The 22349-nt window shown below is 35.7% G+C and overlaps 2 protein-coding genes and 1 non-coding gene across 3 annotated transcripts in view; 2 read left to right on the forward strand and 1 right to left on the reverse strand.

Moving 5' to 3' along the window:
* Positions 1–18395, forward strand: part of LOC150100234 (sushi, von Willebrand factor type A, EGF and pentraxin domain-containing protein 1-like) — an 84867-nt gene extending 66472 nt beyond the window's left edge. The window contains exons 23-24 of the mRNA XM_090402997.1: positions 14620–14782; positions 18067–18395. Coding sequence (XP_090259123.1) covers positions 14620–14782; positions 18067–18223 — 320 coding nt within the window. The 3' untranslated portion in view covers positions 18224–18395. The remainder of the gene's footprint in view (positions 1–14619; positions 14783–18066) is intronic.
* Positions 7242–7323, reverse strand: TRNAS-UGA (transfer RNA serine (anticodon UGA)). Its single transcript has one exon. It is a non-coding gene; the product is annotated as a tRNA-Ser (tRNA).
* A 2856-nt stretch (positions 18396–21251) lies between the features above and the next one.
* Positions 21252–22349, forward strand: LOC150100238 (uncharacterized). The gene has a single exon (XM_090402617.1). The coding sequence runs from the start codon at positions 21252–21254 to the stop codon at positions 22347–22349; it is 1098 nt and encodes a 365-aa protein (XP_090258743.1).

The raw sequence follows: 22349 nt of genomic DNA on the forward strand, positions 1-22349 counted from the left end.
CGAACCGATGAGGAGAACAACGCTCTTTCACGAATTAGAAGCCGGAGGTCTAGGTCTACTTAATATCCACTTAAAAACAGTTATCAACAGAGCGAAGACTGCAGAAACAGCAAACTAAGTCATACCACGGATATGCAATAGCATTCCTACAGAAATGCCTTCCACACAGAATAATCAGCACAATGCCAGAGATTCACGGAAGAGTCCCCAGAATGTTTACAGAGATGGCGGAGGGATACGTATTTGTAACAGAGCGCATCAACACTGAAACCTTAATAAGTCAAAAAACAAAAGCAACATACTACAAACTAAGCAGAACAACCATTCCCATACCACAACACAGAGAATTAAGAAGAGGACAAATCACACTCAGTCCGGTTTTAAACAATGTCTTCAAGCTCCCAATACATCCAAGATATAAAACCTTCTTCTTTAAAGTGCACCATGCCTGCCTACCAGCCAAGATGTGGATAGTGGCTAAAGGTATACTCCTTGAAGGGCATGCAACATGTCAGTTTTGCCAGGAACCGGAAACACTATACCACCTAATGTTATATTGCAAGGAAGCAGAAGTAACTTGGAAAGCCGTTAAAAGATGGCTTCCCGAAATCAAATTAATCAACGAGGAAATATTATTCTGGCTAAAAGGAAAACATATAAACAGGGCACAAACAATAGAGCTAATCCTAAGGATGTACGCAATTTGGGCTCACAGGTGCGACCAAGCGTATGGAAGAGAAGACAGTCCCGGAACCATATCGAAACTAAATCACTACATCCAGGAGGAGATCACCAATTCAGTCCAGGCTAGAAGAATGACTACAGAAGAATGGACACACTTAACCTCCAACCTTACATCAGGCGAACCCTCCAACCAACAACAGAACGACACCTTCATCACTCCTAGTGGAAATGGGGCAAATCGGAAGTAAATTCGGAAGGATACTAGCTCTCCACCTCCATCAGAGGAAACAGCGCCTGAGTCACTTGGAACAGATCTCCTACCGCAGGAAAAAAGAGTGCTCTCCTACTTCATTGCATATGAATGTTATTTCGCTGTACAGATGTATAAATGATTTATCTTGTAGAATATATAGATTGTTAAATATATAATAAGTGTGATATATAATTATATATATGGTATGTAAATATAATTCACTGTATATTCTTTAAAAAAGAAAAAAAAAGCCAACAAAGCTGAATTATACCTTAATTGATGTAATAGAAAGTAATGTGTATGTAACTACCAGTTATGAGATTCCCTGTTTATAAGTAAAGGAAGTCAAGGCATTTTAAGAGAACAGTAATGTAACATCTACATTATAACATGATGATATAATATAAAATGAAACTGCGATTGAAATAACGGTATAACAATTGTGTATATTGTATATATAATTCATTATGATGTAAATAATTGCAAAAGTTGATAATAAAGTTGTTAAAAAAAAAAAAAATCGTGGCCGAGTGGTTAAGGCGTCTTGGGTGTACCTGCGTAGGTTCGAATGCTGCCGACTACGAAGAGATTTTTTGCTTTCGCTCCTTGGCCTCATGAGTAACCTCTTTTGTCATTGATTGTTCACTTAAAAAATTATATAAGACTAAATCTCTTTCGCGTTACTTATTTATAAACATTTAAATAAAAAACGTATTCGATGCCGAACTTTCAATCCGTCATGAAGAAATGTTTATATATAAAAGTATATACACCTCATATTTAAAGATGAAATTCCAACCAACCCTGCCCAGAATAGTTGAAAGATTAATTAGTATGCCATGTTATTGTTATTATTAGTTTATTATAATTCCCATCACGTATACAAGATATTTATATTATACATTTCAACTTATACAATTCAGTGTACAATATTATACGATACAATTCAAGTATTACTATCATTTTCTGTTGGTACTTACACTTATTTTAGGCTATTTATTTTGTTATAGTTGATAAAAATTTTCTCATATATACGTGTACAAAGAGAGTAGAATACATTTCGGATAATTTTCGTAGTTATAATAAGTTACTGGTTTAAGTGATAAATTAAATTATTTTATGTATTTATGTGTAACCAAGGGCCGTAGCCATACTGGTTACTAGAGAATTAAATTAGCTCTTAACAGTCACTTCTAGTCCAGTGACCGTATCTATGAGGGCTCACCCTTACATGGTTTGATTTGATGTACATGTTAATATTAGTCTCCTAAGTGAATGAACTAGTTAGTATATTGGTACCTTAATTGGATATATGTGAGTTATAATGATCCCTTATACTATACGTTTAAAGTAATTGTCAACATTGTTTAGTCCCATGATGTAGTCTCTCGACCTTTTTCTAAATGCATAAGCTGAGGTTATACGTTTGATTTCATCTGGGAGTTTATTGTAGCTGCTTGTCGCTAGGTATTCGAAAGATTTATGAAAAATTTCTTTGTTTGCTTTGGGTACTACCAGCATGTTCCGGCCGCAGCGTAATCGACATGTGCGAAGTCAGCAGTGGTTATGGCTCTAATTATTATGTTTTGTATTCGTATTAATGGAAGCAGATTGTTGTAATGAACTCCACCCCAACAGGTGATGCCATATTGCAGTGAGGAATCAAACAGGAATAGTATAATCTTAAGAATGTTGAATTTACAAATTTTTTAATATAATATATTCTATTAATTATGAACCTAAACTTTTTTGCTAAGAAAGTGGTGTGGGAGTTCCACTTAAGATAGCTATCGATATGGAGGCCCAAATACTTGACTAATTTTTTTTTTTTTTTTTTTTTTTTTTTTTTTTATTAAGCTACAGAACAATTTAGGATGTCACTACATTTCCTTTCATGCCATTTTATGGTTATTTTGTGGTCTAGCTTATCTGGTAACATGAAGTACACATATCTCGTGTTATCGGTATTAATTTTAAGTCCATTATTGCTAAACCGTTTACTTAGTTTTAACATATCACGATTAATCCGATTTTTTAGATCTTCAAGGGTCGTTTCGGTATATATTAATGTCGTGTCGTCGGCGAAGGATATCATTTTGTCAAAAAAGTTTGTCATCATCATCATCATCATACGTATCAAGGATTTAGGCCTAGCATGGCCTGTTCCGGCCTTAGAAGTCATCGTTTAAGAGGACGTCCTGGTTTTCTTTTTCCTAATGGCTTGTACTTTAAGGCTTGTTTTGGTAATCTTTCTGTTTTCATTCTTTGAACGTGTTCCATCCATGCTATTAGAGTACTCAAAAAGTTTGTATTAAAATGTTTGTATTATAATGGTCTGTAATTTTTTATTTCATTTCTGTTATAAATAGCTGTACAACTGAAGCAGTCTTTAAGTGTTCTCTAAATTTACCGTGTTCGAAGGATTTATTAATGATATTTGTAAAGAACTGTAATTTGTTTTAATGATAACGTTTAGTTTTTTGACATTTATATTGTCACATCCCATTCCCCCCCTTTTTTTAATCCGATTACTACACTCTTGACCTCATCTTCGTTCACTGTGTGTAGATACATGGAATTCTTAATCCACGGAAGATGACTCACGTACTTTGTCCTTTCTGCATGATCGAAATCACAACTACCATAGTTTGTAAAGTAGTTCTTCATTGTGTTAAGTACATCGGTGACGTCATTGCTCTCTGGGAATTCACGTGTTTTCAGCTTTGTGTTACATATTATCATTTAACCAATCTCCATTCTTTACTTTTGCCATTCATACAATAAAGAAATTTCGAGAGGAGATAATGTTCTTTTGTTTGCATTATTTTTTCCTTTAGGTGTTTAGCGAAATTTTTGTAGTCGTGTTCAAACATTAAATTGCAGGGATTTTTTTCTATGCTTATATTAGAACGTGTCTTTTGTCCTTATCATATTTTTTTAGTTCATCTCTTATCCAGTGTGTGTGTGTGTGAACATCTTTTTTTTTCTAATAGTGACTACCTGCACAGCTCGTGTCAACGCTAGGTAAGGAAAGATTAAACAGCGTCGAATGGAGTTCTGTTATTTTGCTCAAGTAGATTACCTCATAGGTCATTCTGTTTCTTATGTGATCAATACAACTTGCTGAGTTGTTCGCTTCTTTCGTATTGCCATCGATGTAAACAAGAAACCCATGAGTAGATAGTATATTTTTATATTCTTCAGTTTTACTATTAATTTTAACTATTCCTTATTCCACTCATTAAGATATCAACATCAATGCACGGATTCAGTCAAATTACCTTGGCGATATCGTATTTCCGTCCTTATTGCTAGATGAATAGAAAAGTAAACCAAATAACATAATTATAAGAGGTTTCGTATAAGTGGACTCCTTGCCAAATGGTGACCTAATTTATCAAATATATCAACAAAAAAAGTTTTCAGAAATACAAAACTTACCCAAAAATTGGGCAGCAGTGATGAAGCAAAATGGAGAGGACCTTTAAATGTATTTATTAAATAAATTTTTGGTTTAAGAACAGGAGTACGGTGTACAGAACTCTTGAACTGATTCTCGTAAATAAATAAAATAAAACAGCGCATAGAATGATCCACCTGATTATATGTAAGCAGTGGTGTAGCTAGAGCTTTTGCCGCTCGGGGCGGTCCCTGAGTTTGCCACCCCTCACAATACACACCAAAAATACTACAAAAAGTCAAAACGACGTATAAGGAAATAAATTAAAATGCTATGTTTATTTTTTAAGTAAAACTTTAATTTCAACATTCAATGTTATTTTTCTTGCTTTTCTGTAGCAAAATCGTCGCTGACATTGTCGAAGTCTATTTCATAGTAATGTAGGTAATTCTTAATCAGTTTTATTTAGAAAAACTCCTCTCATAACTAGCAACACTTACAGCAATTGTGAGGAAAATTCGCTGTAGTATTACAATAGTTTGGAACTGAGTTCTCGAGACTGTATTTTAGAATTAACTGCAAAAGTTCAAAAAGGTTCTAAGTGCCGCCCGGGGCGGACCTCTCCCCTCCGTCCCCCCCCCCCTAGCTACGCCTATGTATGTAAGTAAGTAAGATTCTTAGTTATTATTTTCTTGGTCATTTAATAAATATACCCGATCATTTATTTATAAATTTAATATATATACCCGATCATTTATTTATTTTCATTTGATAGCCCCTGCTTTTCAATGTACTGTTCCCTTATTCGCTTATTTTGAATTAAAATTTCTTGATGGTCCACTTGGTTGAGCCAACACCAAGGATTGATAGATAGGCTGTGCATTTGTCCTAGTGGCCACATTCAAAAAGTCACTGATTTGCATACTACTACTAATAATAATAATAATAAATTAATAAAAAAAATACGAGGTTCCTTTTAAAAGGTTTGCACCCCTCCCTTCATGGCTCATGGGATGATGTAATAATTTATGATGTCACGTTTCACGAGAAGAATCAGATTTATACAAAATTATAGATGATAATCGTTTTCTCCTCTCTTCCCCAGAAAGTTCAGACATGAATCCTCCGCACTTCGATTTGTTCCTTAAGCTGAAGGAACCATTCTGTCGGAAACGCTTTACACCAACCGCTTTCCAACTGACAAAATATTTTCTGAAGTTACCCAACTTAACAAACGCATTAACAAAAACGCTTGCTGAGAGAAACTTAAACTGAACGTTGGACGGTAATAAAGCAGATTGGAAATTATATCGAAAAGCTTTAAAATGTAATTTGGTGAAATAAATGTATTAACGAAGAGATACACTGCGCGGATCTTTGAAATGATCTTCCCCTAGAAAAATTTAATCATTCATGGACATGATCACAGACTATCATAAAAAGATACGTTATATAATAGCATTATTATAAGTGACATCCTTTTTTTTGGTTTCTAGTGTACACAGCAATTATTATCATCTGCAATCGTCTGATATAACAATAACAACAGCGACAGAAGTTTTTCCCTCCCGGAAATTCGGGTTTTTCATCCTTAAAAAAACAGACAAACCGGCCTTGTATACACACACAAACACACATGTAGAGATATTGTATACTATTGGACAAGAAAGACAACAAGGGACCACCTTGTTGTATAATAATTCCCTATTAAAGTAGCATTACGACGTCACCAACCACTTGATTAAGGGAAAATACACGCACACAGTCTTCTGTCGCTGTTATTATTATTATTATTATTGCGGGTTTCCATTTAACGTGTATTTTGTATCAATTCGAACCATTGTGGCATTGCAACTAAAATAACTCAGAAGATTTTCGTTCAAACGATCGGTTAGAGTATCATATTTAGCGAAGTTTTTATACACATACAAGGAGGAGAAAGTAGTTCTAATGAACTATTTTGAGAAATGTACCTAAAAAGGTACCGGTGTCAATTTTATTTAAATTTTTTAAATGTAATAAGTTTTGCTAAGTGAGACGATATTAAACTGAACGACTCGTGGAAAGCCTGTTGTGTGTACGTTGCATTTCATCTCCTGAACCAGCTCCTGATTTTAATAAAATTAATGCACCCATTGGCGCACCCCTCCCCAAAAAATCTTTTCCTAATTAAATTTTTTATTTATTTATTTATGTTGTCTCGTGTCTTCTATTTCTATGCTACTTATGAATTAGCAGTCACATAAGGTGGGAATCACGGCCGCTGTGAACGCAAGGCGAACGAAGTAGTGCTCGGGCGGACCCAGCGCTACTTCGTTTACCCGAGCTGGGCCAGAGGAGATCACGGGTATCATGTATTGCAGTCACTGCAGATACTCAGTCATAGGTCGTATGCAATGCGTAGTGTCTATTCTCAAACCGCCTAATCAACTCTCCCCCCCCCTCCCCAAGATTGAATCCTGAGTGCACCAGATTCATTTTCAATCAATAGTGAGTAATTTAAAGGCTAACTATTTTACAAAGAGTCGACTTACACGAAACCTTCTCTTATAATTTTCGCTACTTATTTCATTTTTCTATTCGTGTATCAACAAGCGGACATTTCCAATGAAAATTTTGATCACCAATGAATAGAATTCAAGTTGTCTGAATCTTTGCATTGATGTTCGCATCATAATGAAATTTAGAATAAGGAATCATCAATAATATTCTTCCTCCAACTCTTCTGGGCGGGATCTGTCGGAATTCTTTAAATATAAACTGTATATTCTCTTATAAACAAAATATAATTGACAGCGCATTTTCATTCAGATATTTATGAACAAGAAGGAAAGATCAACTTCGGTGAGAAAGGAAAGACATTATTCATGAGGCCAAAGACAATGCAAAAAAAAAAAAACTTCACGCAGCCGGTAGGATTCGAACCTACGCGGGGAAACCCCAATGGATTTCAAGTCCATCGCCTTAACCACTCGGCCACGGCTGCACGCTTGTAAAAAGCTATCATATTCTCAATAAACTATAATTCTATTGTTATTTTTGAAATACTATAGAATACTTCCAGCGGTTTATCAGACTTTATTCTTAGAAATGCTGCTCTAGAGATAAGGCCATCGCAACCCATTTTTATATTTTTTATGCTACGTAGTTTCTTGAATTTTAGGGGCGGAAAAATGGTGCTTACCTACCAGCGGCATGTACTCTAACAACGATATGTTTCAAGACATTTGTTGAACTCAGTTCACAGTTTTGCCTCGGTGTATTTCGAACAGTTATCCTGTAAAAGAAAATTTTAATTTAGGAAAAAGTCAGAAGTAAGCCGAGATATTTCTGTAGCATGATCAGGTAATTAGTCTAATTGTTTCTGTATTTTCACCATAGTATTATTTTCCGCGTAGGTGAAGGAACCAAATTTCTTACCCTTTCAACATTTCAATCTGTTTTTATGTGTTGAGTAACCGATAATTTCTCAGCCAGCGTTAATTTTTTTATTCTTATCAGAAATTTTTCTTATTCATCTTCATGTAAGAGAATCAACGTTCTTTGATCTTTCACCTCGCACACTGAAGAAGCAACCGTTTCCATGGCAGCCACTTACATTACTGAGGATCCAATTAATGCGCAGTTTATTTTTATCATCTAGTATCAAGAAAGCTTTTTTCACGTTCAACAGTCAGTACGTACCAGTCATCCAATTCTTAATAGAAATCAATTCACCAATTATCTTTAAAAAACACGAAAGAAAGGAATTCGTCCGCAATAGGACTCGAACCTTCGAATCGTCTGATTCGAAGTCAGACGACTTATCCATTAGGCCACGCGGACTGTTATTCAACGATTCTAAATGTCTTCGTTGAGATGCTTTTACGAATGTTTGATGAAAAAATCACAGAAAAATACTACGTTCAGAACAACGTAAACATTTTGCCTGTTTTTCAGGGTTAGATTATATTCAGAAACTGAGTATTTGAGAGAATGTGTCGTCATACGATCACAGGCAGTCTCCGACTTACGTAAATTCGGACTTACGCAAATTATCTGAAGGTGCTAGGAAATGGCGAATTATACAAATTTTAAATAACCAGTCTTAGTTATTTGCATGCCATCTAACGATGTCTTTAGCAAGGCAGACACACGAGACGCATGCATGGAATTTCCTTGGTCTTACTTTGAACACGCATGCCGTATTTTATTGCTTGTGTGCTGCATATTTTTAGGTTTGTGGTGCTGCATATTTTTAATGTTTGCTTGCGCTGCAGTAGCGTACAGTCATGACTGAGAGAAAAGGAACAGAAACGGAAAAAGGGAATCTAAATGTGTTCCGAAATTGATCTCAGAAGGAAATGAAAACTATTTAGTCATCTCTTGATAATTTCACAAAAAGAGATTAAACAGCCAGATTAATTTTTTAAATATTTTCCCGTTTTCTCATTCCATTTATAATGTATTCCATTACTTTGCATTAATAATTACATATTGAAATCTAATCTGTGTGTAATTTCTTGTGAATGATTCAGAAATAATCTTTACTGCACTACCTCATACATACCGTAAACACACAAGTAATAGAGTAGACAGTGACCACCCAGCAAAAATATTCTGTACCAACTTATACAGGAAAAAGGTACTAGATCTGAAAAAAAAGTACTAAATTTTTATTTTTATTTGGTTTCGTTTCACTCTGTGTAAGACATTTTACCATATTACTACCTTATTATCATAGATGAACTCATTGTAAAACTGCTAAGTTAACGCATGTACGACAAAGTAAAAATTCACCACTGTAGTCATCTATGAGTCCAAGAGTTGCAGTTGTCAATCAGCATAACTGAAGTCCCAATTGTAACTCTAGAACTTAACATGTGTATTAATTTACCATATAATTTTTATTCTTATTTTAGTGTTTGAAATAATCTTCTTCTTCTGCAGCTTTTCCCACTTAATTAGGGTCACTGTTTGTAGTGAGTCTCCTCCACAACCTCCTGTCTTGGGCTGTAGCCACATCCAAGTTCTTCATCCTCAAGTCCTCCTCCACCATCTCTCTCTCTCTCTCTCCATCTCTTCTTTGGCCGCCCGCGCTTCCTCCTCCTCTGCACATCCTAAGTTCGTAACTATCCCCTTACATAATCTTTTCTCAGACGACCCTTTCTAGTCACACCACACATCCACCTAAGCATTCTCATGTCTGCTATCTCCATCCTGCTGATGTTCTTTTTCCTCGGGGCCATAGTTTCCATAGTTTTCACTTCCTTCTCAGCCTCACCATCCTCTTTCATTGTTGAACCTAAGTATCTAAAGTCACTGACCTTCCTGATGATATTTCCTTCCAGCTCCAGATCTGTCTCCTGGCTGCCATCTACTTTGCAACATAGGTACTCTGTCTTACTACTGTTCAGTCTCATTCCTCTCTCTTCCAGTACTTTCATCCAACTTTCCAGGTTAGCTGCCACCTCTTCTCTTGATTCTGCACGCAGCAAGCTGTCATCTGCATACAACATTGTCCAAGGCGCGTCTTCTTTCAGCTCCTCCGTCACCACTTCCATCACAATATTAAACAGGAACGGACTTAGTGTTGAAATAATGTAATATTAAATTTCAGTTATTTAATATGCTATTTACATATATACAGGGATTACCACCACAAGAAACGCACCAGAATTATTTATTTATTATTTTTATCAGTTTTTGCTAAATTAATTAACTCTTCAGAAATAGTAAAATCTGTAACTGATGAATGTTTCAATTTTTCTTTTGTCAAAAGGAGTCCATTCACCACGGGAGTTTGTAGTTGATTTCTTATTTTATTCTTATTTATTGTCACTGCTGAAAATATTCTTTCAGTTGCTGCTGATGAATGAGGGAGGCACAGTACAGTTTTAACTAATGTTGTTAAATTAGGAAGCATTTGTTCTTCTACAACATTTTTCATTTCAAAAACTTTATTCCAAAAAACCATGAATTCCTGACATTTTTTTCAATGCTTCTACAGTCTTGAATACTCACCATTCTCTATCAAGTTCTTCATAAAACCTCCAGGTATACATTTTCTACGTCTAAAAACTGACCATTATCGACTGGATTTATCTTTTCAATGGGATCGAAATTACGCTTTACATCAATAAATTAAATTACAATATTTCATTTTTCCACTTATTTTCACTGTTGTAATGAGCTTATAATGCTCGAGAAGTGTTTGAATAGCGAAGATTTTCACTGGCTAATGCCAGTCGGATTGGGTGAGCATGGGATCAGGAGGAAGAGGTTAGCATACAGTGAGAGGGGGGAAGGAAAAAACTTTTTCAACTATTTTGTGATTACCGTAGCATCATCTATTGTCGAACGAAGTTCGTCTGCATTAAGGTGTTTCAAATCATGGGTAATCCGTGTGGAAAAAGGCATCAGTCCATTTCCCTTAATCAGAATAGAAAAGTGGAGATTTATTTCTTTCTGTTGGTTGACGAAAGCATCGTGGATACAATGTTTACCCTTGGAATGGACCACTTGGGATTCTAAGGAGAAGCCGACTAAGAAATGTCATGACATCTTTTATTAATACGTTTGCTTTAAATTCTTCGTTCGTATCATGATTCAAAAAAACGGTATAGATTGTTTTGTTTCAATTATTTATGTTCAGAATTCACAATATTTTACTAATTTACTTACATTTTATAAAAATTCGACTGCAGTAACAAATAAGGGTGATTCATATACTGCAATTTCTTGATTTGCAAAGAAATTGCAGTATATGAAAAAGGTATTTGACAGACTGATACATAATAATTTGTTTTTTTTTTTAAGTTATAGCAAATAGGTTTGGATAATCGGTTGGTTGGTTAGGAAACTGGCTTTCTAACAAATATCAAAGAACTGTGTATAGAAGAGCTGTATTTCTCATAAGGAGAATTACCGGGTTCTCTCCTGGGAACTACTGCTGTTTAATCTGTTTGTTAATGATGTTGCGAGCGGATATCCACTGTTTGCAGATGAAGCAAATTTAGGCCCAACTGTGAATGACGTCGTTTTGAGACAGGCTGCGATGAATATTAATTCTATGGAGGCCTGGAATAACACTAGTGACATCAGAAATATTAACTGGTGTACTGCCTTAATTTTATTGTTATTTCTGAACAATTCCAAAACAGAAAGCTTACATTCGTTATTCATTTATTCATACTTATATACAGGGTGTCCCAAAATTCACGCAAGATTTAAATTTAGTGCCATTTGTACGGTAAAGTGTTGCTAACGAGAAAAAAAGACAGCGTGACAGCCGACAGCTCAGGGTTATTAAAAATTACCACACACAGCGAAGAGAGTTCGTTGAATGGATTATGGAACAACAACAAGTGGATGTTTATTTTTCGAACAAAATCATATTCAGCGATGAGGCTCATTTTCATCTTGATGGCTTCGTTAATCGACAAAATTGTTGCATTTGGGGTTCAGAAAATCCACGATTGATTATTGAGAAACAAATGCATCCACAACGTGTCACTGTTTGGTGCGGATTTTGGGCTGGAGGCATCATCGGTCCATTCTTCTTCGAAAATGCGGCTGGTAAGGCAATAATAGTTAATGGTGCTAGCTATCGCGACATGATAATCCAGTTTTTTGTGCCTAAATTGCAAGATATGGATATGGACGACATGTGGTTTCAACAAGTCGGTGTGCCACATGCCATATAGCCCGAGAAACAATTCAATTACTGCATGAGTCATTTCCTGGTTGTGTAATTTCCCGTTTTGGTGATCAGAATTGACCGCCCAGATCATGTGACTTAACGCCGTTGGACTTTTTTCTTTGGGGTTTTTTGAAGTCTAAAGTTTATGCTAACAAGCCAACGACCACCCACGCCTTGAAGGAGGAAATTGAGCGCTGTATCAACGAAATTCAGCCACATTTATGCAAAACGGTCATGGAAAATTTCGACAAAAGAGTGCGTATGTGCCAGCAAAGCTGTGGAGACCATTTACCCGATATGCTGTTCCATGCATAACCCTATACTGTATACTTTATGAATCAATAAGAAATTACAATTTTTAACTAAAAACCTGTGTTTTCTATCAAAATTACTTCTTGCGTGAATTTTGGGACAAATTGTGGAAATACAAAGAGGTATAAGACAGGGTGACACGATATCTTCAAAATGATTCATAACATGCCTAGAAGAAATATTCAAACATCTTGATTGAGAAGGGAAAGGTTTGAAGATAAATGAAAGCTATTTAAGTTATTTACGCTTTGCAGATGACATAGTTATCTTTACTTCAACTGCGCATGAATTACAGACTCGTATCCCTGAACTCCAAATTGCTAGCAAAACAGCTGGCCTAAAGATAAACCTAAAGAAGACCCAAGTTATGTTCAATAGCTGTGTGCAATCAGAAATAATAAAAATCAATAATGCGGAAATTAACAAGTAGATCATTACTTATATTTAGGACAACAATGGAACAAAATAGCATGGACGAAATTAAAAGACCCACGCTGGATGCTTGGGTGGAAGGCATTTAAAAATTACATTCAATATTCAAAAGCCAACTACCATTATGCCTGAAGAGAAAGGTTTTTAACCAGTGTATTCTTCCAATATTAACATATAGCTGTGAAACATGGACACTGAATGCAAAGGAAATTCAAAAATTAAGAACAACGCAATTTAGTATGGAAAGAAGAAGTATGCTTGGTATCACAAGACTGGATCACAAAAGGAATACATGGATAAGAAACCAAGCCAAAGTCTCTGATATCATAGAAAGAGTGAAACATCTGAAGTGGCAATGGGCTGGGCAAATTTCCCTGGAGATAAGATCAACAATAGACAAAAGAAGTACTGGATTGGATTCCACAAGAGAAAAAACACCCATGAACTGACCTAAATCATGGTGGATTGATGATATCATCAGATTTGCAGAGGTGACATAGGAAAGGAGAGCCATGGACAGACAGTTTTGGAGTAATCTTGGAAAGATCTTCATCCAGTAGTGGATCGACAATGGCTGATATATATATATATATATATTCTGAAGGCACTTAAGATCGTTAAATGTGATCTATCAGTCAATTTGTAAACGATTCGAACTGAATTAATTTATTGTCTAATAGTATATGTTAGGGTAGTACTGGTTCCCTATAAGGAGAATTCACAATTTTTAGTAGAAATGTCGTTATCGTGAATGTTTGTTTTAATGGTTCAATTGAGAAAGTTAAAAATGCCAGAGATTCGAACAGCAAATATTAAGTTTATTTCGTATTGCCATTATCGCAATCATTTTAATTTGATTGAAAAAAAAAATTATCTCATAGTCAATTTACAATCGAAGTCGTCTTCCTTTGACTTCAATCGAAGTTACAAACTTCGATTGACTTCCCTCAACGGAAGTCAGCAAACAAAAAGTGAAAAATAGTTGGGTATTATCATGCATTATTACCCAATTAATTATATTAATGAACATGGCAAAAAAATAATGTAATAAAATCATAATAAATAAATAAATAAGAAATAAGAATCTAAAATAAATTAATAATTTGCTGATTAGAGAGTTAAATATTGTTTTGACCAAGAAGATAACTAATTTACTTGCATGCCATAATTAGATGAATCATTCCATGGTGTTAACTATAAACTTGTTTTATTTTATTTATTTACGAGCGTCCTTTCATAAGTTCTGCACGCTGCACTTCTGTTGTTAAACTAAAACGTATTTAGTAAATACATGTATAGGCCATTTTTATAGGCTTTTCAATATAATCTCAATTTTTGGCTCATCACTTGTGCACAACGTTTGAGTAAGTTTTGTATTTCTGTCAAAAACTTTTTTTTTTTCCGACCTGTATTCTGACAGTATCCGACCTGAAGTCTTTTCACGAAAGCATAACCCCCAGAAACCGAAAATAAGTACACGATATTTTAATATGAGTCTGGCTTCTAGCTGTAAATGATAACAATTAAAATGTAAAAATCGAAACTATTGCACCATTCCTATTGGCCACGCGTGCACATGAGCAAATGGAGTCACGAGTAACATCAGTGCTTTTTTTCCTGACTCCATTTGGTCACATTAAGCTCTTCCCCGTGCAACAGATTAGGCATTTTTATTCCGCTTGTTTTACTTCATCGTAACAGTCGTTTCAGGGTCACTATTTCACCCGCCCAGATAATAAATAGAATTCGGAATGTTGGTAAAGTCAAATGCTCCTGATAGCTATATCGATATTAAGCCTTTAAACTATAAATTAGCGTTAATTGTAGCGTTCGTTGAACATTAATTTTATTTTCTAGGTCAGTGGAATCTTTTCCATAACGGAACTCTGTTATCTTCTGGCGCTGGGGTCAGCATGGATAATGAGATTCCTGGTGGAGGAACGCTTGTCATAGGCCAAGAACAGGATTGTGTAGGAGGTGGGTTTAGTTCGATGGAAGCATTCACCGGAAATATATCCAGGTATAGTTATATATATCTAGGTTTTTTTGTTTTTTTGTTTTATAATTTATTTATATATATAAATAAATTATATATATATATATATATATATATATATATATATATAATTTATTTATATGTATTATAATTTAACGTTTTTATTTTTATTTTATTTAGTATTTTTTTTAAGTTAAATTTTACAGACTTTTCGGCATATAACAGCGGCGAGAATACGAATCTCGAGAAACTTGGTCATTCATAAATACGCTTGTTTGCAATGTTCGACAAATTCCATCACACAAGGAGGTGTAAATACGGGATACTGGTTAGAACTGGAGACAGAAAGAAATTTTCAGTGATCATGCATTTAAAAACGTAAAAACCTCTTTCTAATAGATTTAAAGCATCAAAATTGTTGTGAAAGAGAGAGAGAGAGAGAGAAGGGGAAAAAAACTTGTAGTGGCAGCCAGCAAATCCATCAAGCGACATGTACAAAGACAGCAGCTTATTATTATTATTGTTGTTGTTATCCAATAAATCCTATCAGATGCGTCGAGCAAAAGCTTCTAATGATCAGATAACTTCTTCCTCACCCCCCCGTGCTCAGCGTCCACCGCACGTGATCATTTGCGAAGTCCAAATATTATTTCACGATTATACGGAATATTTGGCCTTAATCATTTAAACTATTAGAAATAGGATTGCTATCATGCCAAAGTTCATTTCTTTCCGTAGACTTATTCCATTCACCGTCTGTCCACACTAAGAATGTTCTATAAAAAGTTTTTAGTGTATCTGTAATATCGATTTGGAATGAACTGAAATGAAAATATATTAGCTGCCAAAGGTCAGCTGTAATAATAACAAACACATAATGGACGAAATGGGGGGGAAGAAAATTCTATCGTCTGGTATACCGAGATTCAGCACAAAATATGTTATTTGAAATGCCAAGCATGTACCATGAACAATAAAATCCCTACTGAGCGCTGTCATAAAAACTTCATGGTTTCTTTCCCATTTTACCACTAGGTGGATTAATCAGGTTAGTCAGCAATAAGAACTACTTTTATAGTCGAGCTAACCAGTGGCTCTATGAGATTCATATGCAGTTCCTTAAAAAGTTAAGTGTGGCTTATGTTGACTCTTAACCATACCGTATGACACTGTGCCTGTAACAGGAGGTATTGACCGTTCTTGCTCACAAAACAGCCACATCACCGGAGCACTTTGATAACGTATATTATGGCTTTATTTAGGCTCAAAAGATATTCCAAAGTCCTTAGAGGAGAGTTGAAAATCCCAAGCGTATCTCCAGAATACCATTTTCCTTGGTATTACACATATTCAAGAGGACCACTTCGCTGCGATGACTGCAGGAATCCTACGGAATATATTTTCCACAAGCGCACGTTAGCGATCAGTACGTAATTTGGACCATTCTTCCTGTAGGCATGTAATATGGTCCTGGACTGTTGTGGATCAGACATCGCTTGACCTCACCCGACGCTCCAGTTCATCCAACAGATGTTCAATAGGGTTGATATCAGGGCTCTGTGAAGGCCAGAAAGTGTGGTGACGTACATGTCCACAAAGCACGCAGTTGCAGCAGCCCTATGACACGGTGCATTGTCTTGCTGAAAGAGACAATGGTCATTTCTGCAGAAATGTCATAAAGTAAGAAACACTTCATTATCCAGAATGTTGAGATAACTCTTGGGATTTAATGTTTATGGCACCACAAACAGAAGTCCAATGCCAAACCCGGAAAAACAGGACCATACCGTCACACCATCCCCACTCTCCGAATTTCATAGAGTTATTCATTCTGGTAAGAGATATTGACGGAGCTTCCGCCACCCCTACCCCTTCCATCTGTTCGGTAGAGGGTGTAGTATTATACGTCACTCCATAACACAGCTTTCCAGGCTTCAACGTTCCCGTCCAACTGCGCACTCTCTTTGCACCACTGAAGACGATGCTCATGTTAGGTCGAATAATGTGGCGCTTGCATGCTGCGGTCCTACCATGGAAACCCATGTTGCGAGCCTCGGTTCTGAACGTTCTTGTGCAGATTCGTGTTCCAATCAGTGCCAGGAACTCAGCATTCAACGTGTCGGCCGACGAATTGAGGATTTTACGTATTATCCTTCGAAGCGCCATACAGTTACGTTTGGTGAGTGTGGTGGTCGTCCACTGCGGGGCACTTGTAGTCGACTCCATGCATTTCCATCTCAGTATGTATCACTGACTGTTGACCTGGGATGGCCCAAATTGTCAACAAGTTATCGAACAGATAGGCCCGCAACATGGCATCCTATCAACGCTTGTTTCAAACTCCATTAGTTCTTTTCGCAGCCATTTCATCCGAAGACAGTTGCACTGCCTATGGAGCATCATATTCTTTCAAATTGCATGGCACGATGCATCTTGCCCTTGGGGTTGTCCGTTGACTTCTTTCGAAGCAGCTCCCTTCTCTATTGTTGAATACGGATGCTACACCAGCAGTTTTGGAAGAGCATGAGAGTTTTGATATGAAATGTCTGAAATCACCAGGAAAGCTAAATCTGAATAAATCTTATCTTAAATGATTTAATTGGCACGTTACTAGATAATCTAGTAACGTTAATGAAACGTTACTAGATTTCATTAAAGATACTGTGTTCGTGAAATTTGATATCTGCATTTGGATATCAACATACTTTTCATGTACGGTATGCAGTATCTAGTGGAACGGGAAGATGCCACACTGCCTTTGTTTTAATGCATTCGCAACCAGTAATATGTCGCATACTGATATTTGGGAATAACATCGTGCTGCCAGAACACTCTAGAATGCATGTAGAGCCGGGCAGTTTATGTTACAGGATAATAAATATTCCGTCCCATAAAAGCAAGGCTGACAAGCACTTGGAATGAGAACAGCAAAGGTCCGGAATTGACTAGACATAGCAACCATCTTACTTGGACCTGTAACACCTATAAGCCAACCTGGAAAGGCTGATCAGGTGAGGACAGTATGATCCGCTTTTGACAATTACGATGACGAATGCACCGAAGAAGAAATGGCTACAAATTCCAACCGCTGTGAACTGATCAAAAGAGTTCCACCAAGGCTTGTCGTTCTTATAATCTTTCTTCAACGTTTTCCTTAGTTCTAAGTTCATTTCAAATTGTGCACTATATATAAAGTAACAAATCATATTCTTTACATAATCTGTATGATTCGTAAATAAATATAAGACTATCATAACGGATTTTATCTTTTTTTTTTGTAACCATGGCATTCTTTCTTTCTCTTTTAGAGTAAACGTCTGGAACCGAGTGCTGTCTTCTGGAGATGTCAAGAAGCTGTGTGATCTGCACGACGACCTGCCAGGGCGTGTGACGGCATGGCCTGATTTCCGACAAAATATGCGAGGTCGAATTCAAGTACAAATGGCAACAAGGCCATGGGGATGACGTGATTGAACTTACAAACTATCGTTTTGTAGAAGCTGAAAATTCTACGAAGTTGTGACTGCGCGTTCTGCTCAATAAAGAATTTAAGTCCAGAATTCTCTCATGCATTTGAAGATTTTTAAATGTATAAAGAAAGAGTGAAATGTTTGTAATAAAATAAGTTATGCTTTGTTTTGGTGCCAGTTTTTTTCTTTGCTTTGACGCCCGTGAATATCTATCTTAATGTGGTACGGATGTTTCCATCCGTACGACATTAAGATTAAAACATTCGACACTTGTAAATGGTCTATATGTCTATTCTTTGTAAAGAATAGTGTCCGACATTATTAACAATATTCTAAAAAATATGTATATGTTTTTCAACCAGTGAACTGGACGGAGTCATTTGGTCGAAAAAATTGTTCTGCTTTGTTTGTTATTACGACAGAAGCAACTAAAGCTATGAAGCCAGTTTACTTACATACTTTACTATTAATTGCATGTGATCTCCAACTAAACTGAATTTTTGTGAGATTAAAAAAAATAATAATCCAGGTTTTTCAGGAGGAAAGATCCTTCCATCCAGCTCCGACTGCGACAGACCAGCTGACCTTCAGTTGAGAAGTATTTCTAAAGATTGTTCGTTTTCTAGACGAAATTTTAGTCCAGGTTTCTCCAAACGAAAGTCAAATATCACAGCAGCCTTGTCTGTTTGAGACCTGCTAACTTACCTTCAGTTCAAAAGCCCTGATATAAGTTTCCATCATGTCCTAGACGGGATTCGAACTCAGGTGTTTCCAGCCAATAGATCTAGAAGAGACAACCAATTATAGCCTGTAACTTGACTTTGATTCAGTCCATATTATACGCTACCTCAATAACGCGTTTCGTTTCTTTTCAAGGTAACTTAAAATTTCGACAAACTTAAAAATTCGGTCAGTATGTTTTGAGTTTGTGCATTGTATTTAAGTCTAATGTTTCTAGTTTATCCTATACAAAAGAAAATGTTGCTGAAACGTATTAACAACTGTGTAGCTAATTGTTTAAATAAATATATCAGACTCAAAACATTTATTAAAATGGAACATTTCTTTAGAGAAATAATTGAACAGTCTTAATGTTTAATGTAAACTGGTGAGATGGAAGATATTGTTTCTTCGTTATCGACGGTAGTTGAGTTCAGGACTACCAATGATTTTGAACATCGATGGGGGAGGGGAGAAGTGTAGTAGTTAACGGCGTCCTCTTCGCGATACTTAATCCTAACCGGTATATCTTTGTCTTAAATAGTGTAAGCAGTATTGTTGCTTTTCTCTGCGCGTTACAGGGTGTAAAACCTGAGTTTCCAAATAAAAAGAAAAAAATTACTTGCCTGCACCAGAAATCGACAACCTGATATATCGGCTCTTTATCAGGTTGACGACTAGAATGGAACCTTATAACTATCTTTCTTCTATTATTATTATTATTATTATTATTATTATTATTATTATTATTATTATTATTATTATTATTATTATTATTATTATTATTATTATTATTACACAGTCATGTTAAAACACTACTACAGCCCAACATATAGAGTAACCAGAACAACATATCAAATAACAAGACCACAGTCAACAAACTACATAACATATAAGTACAACAATCACTACGGCAAAGCCACCCGAAAATTCTACGTACCAGACATGATAAACAAACTGTCGTTCGACAACAGAAACCTAGGAACATACAGAGAGCTGAAACAGGCACTATATAAATATTATAGCGAGAATGAAAATTAGAGCAATTCCTGTTTCTCTCTCCCCCACCACACATACACACACACACAAACCTACGACAACCCCTCCTCTCAAAAAACTACCACTACAAGAACACAAAGAAACAAACACACCATGTCTAAACCCAACCCTATTTGCACAAAAAAAAAAAAAAAAAAAAAAAAAGTTAAACTGTAATAGCAGTCGAAGTCTTTCAAGCATGTACCAACAAACAGTAAAATCAACACCTGGCTTGTGACCACTATAGGAACACAACCATGAAACCACCACCCTCTGTCATCTATTATCTTCCTCAGATAAGCTCTGCTAAGCTTCGAGGAAGAAAATTACTAACTTGCAAGTATCTGTTATACACACTTGTAATGCGTTATAAATATTATATACATATAATTACTACAGCAGCTATTTATGCAATTCATCTGAGACATAAAAAAAAAAAAAAAAAAAAAAAAATTCTGTACAATCCTTATCGTAATTCTGTAAATATTATTCTTGTATGTAACTTATACTGAGACATAATAAAATGTAAAAATAAATAAATAAATAAATAAATAAATAAGAAAAAAAAATTATTATTATTATTATTATTATTATTTATATTCCAAATTCAAAAATTCTGTATAATCCTTATTGTAAATATTGTAAATACTATTATTGTATGTAATTTATACTGAGACATAATAAAATGTTTAAAAAAAAAAAAAATTATTATTATTATTATTATTATTATTATTATTGTTATTATTATTATTATTATTATTATTATTTTGTTTGACTCATTGCGTGAAAAATATAGCAAAGTACACTTATGAATGTAATGCATATAAAATCAGGCTAAAATGGGCACAAAGTAGATTGTACCAAAAATAAGCTCGTGAAGGATTGCCCACTTGAAAGTTTATACGAGAAATCTGATTCAGTGAATTGTTTTAACAGTCTTGAAACATTCCCATTTTCATTTGACTTTAGAGATCTCCAAACAACATTATATCAAAAATTATTCTTATTATTCTGATAGTTTTTTGCAAAGAACAGCAACACAACAATCTTCATCGAGAATCAATAATATATTCTTAACAATTAGGACAAGAATGAAATAGGATCATTTGTGGAGTTATTATTTAGGGCCCTGTTTAGTTTTATCACTCAACAGCAAAATTCTATGGATTGAGCCACAAAATCACCTAATGTTCTGTATGTAGATATCTCCTTCCCCCCCTCCCCCCTATTGCAACTAATATTTTTATTCTGAAATTAGACCGATAATGGAAGATGGTCATTCATCCAGTTGGTGTCCTCCACGTCTTCCTTCAGAGGAACGTACCGACGATGAATCCTCTTGCCATCGGCTAACAGAAAAGCCTGATCTTGAGGTTACTTTTAAACTCAGTTCTCTCATCAATCAATGTAGTTTGGTGGACGGAGATGAAAATTTAGTCAGTCGTATATTGGTCATATTTAAAGAGTGGATATCGGTCCGCAGACAACGTTCTTGGAACCACGAATTTGAACAGAACGTTTTATATTTCTTGGCAGAAATGTGTTATTGGTCAAAGATCAGTAACGGCGATCTCGTTGAGCAGATTCTTGATGGCATTTTCTCATGTGACGGACATTTTGGAAAATTGTTCCATCCGACGTTAATTTATCCAGGATATATCACGCTGCAGTCCACCTGGACGATGAAATCCAATGACGAACTAGAAGACATTCATCCTCTTCAGTATTTCTTGCAACATGCTTGTGAAAGGCGTCTTATATATCGTGGTACTCGTTTTCCAGATGCGGATGTTTTGTACACCAGATGGCTTCCACCTTGTGCCTCGGCAATTCAAAAAGTAAGTCCCAAGTTACTTCTTCTTCTTCTCCGCTACGGGGCGCTGCTTTCACCTAGAGATAACGGATACCCTCACATAAAACGAGATATTTTTGAAAGCGATTTTGCCACGTTACTTAGATGGATAATTGGAATCATCGTGCTCCGGAGTGGAAAGGATCTAGAAGATGAAGATTTTAAGGTGAATCTCAGTAACCACACTGTTTTGGATGCTCTCAAATGTGGTCGGATTCTTCTTAGAGTCATTCCACAGTTGAATAGTGAGTCCCTAAATGTACATCGGTACAGTGCAATTGCTGACCGAATAACCGGCCATAAGAGGAGCATTGACGCTGTGATAAAGCTCAGTCACGAAGACTTATTGCCTACATTAAGAACCAGATGTCTTGAACCATCGGATTTGAAACATCTCTGTCGTTGCTGCATCAGGTCGACACTCCATAATAACTGGCAGTTGCCGAATGGGATCCGGCAATTAGTTCTACCAGTAGATTTGTTTAACTATGTAGATCTTTTAGAAGACTAG

This window comes from Typopeltis vanoorti, chromosome 13 (assembly GCF_054136105.1).
Source record: "Typopeltis vanoorti isolate ZY-2024b chromosome 13, IOZ_Tvanoo_1.0, whole genome shotgun sequence".
Classification (NCBI taxonomy): Eukaryota; Metazoa; Arthropoda; class Arachnida; order Uropygi; family Thelyphonidae; genus Typopeltis; species Typopeltis vanoorti.

Bases quoted from the DNA above. Each gene is read 5' to 3' on its own strand.
- LOC150100238 (XM_090402617.1), top strand. From the start codon at position 21,252: ATGGAAGATGGTCATTCATCCAGTTGGTGTCCTCCACGTCTTCCTTCA.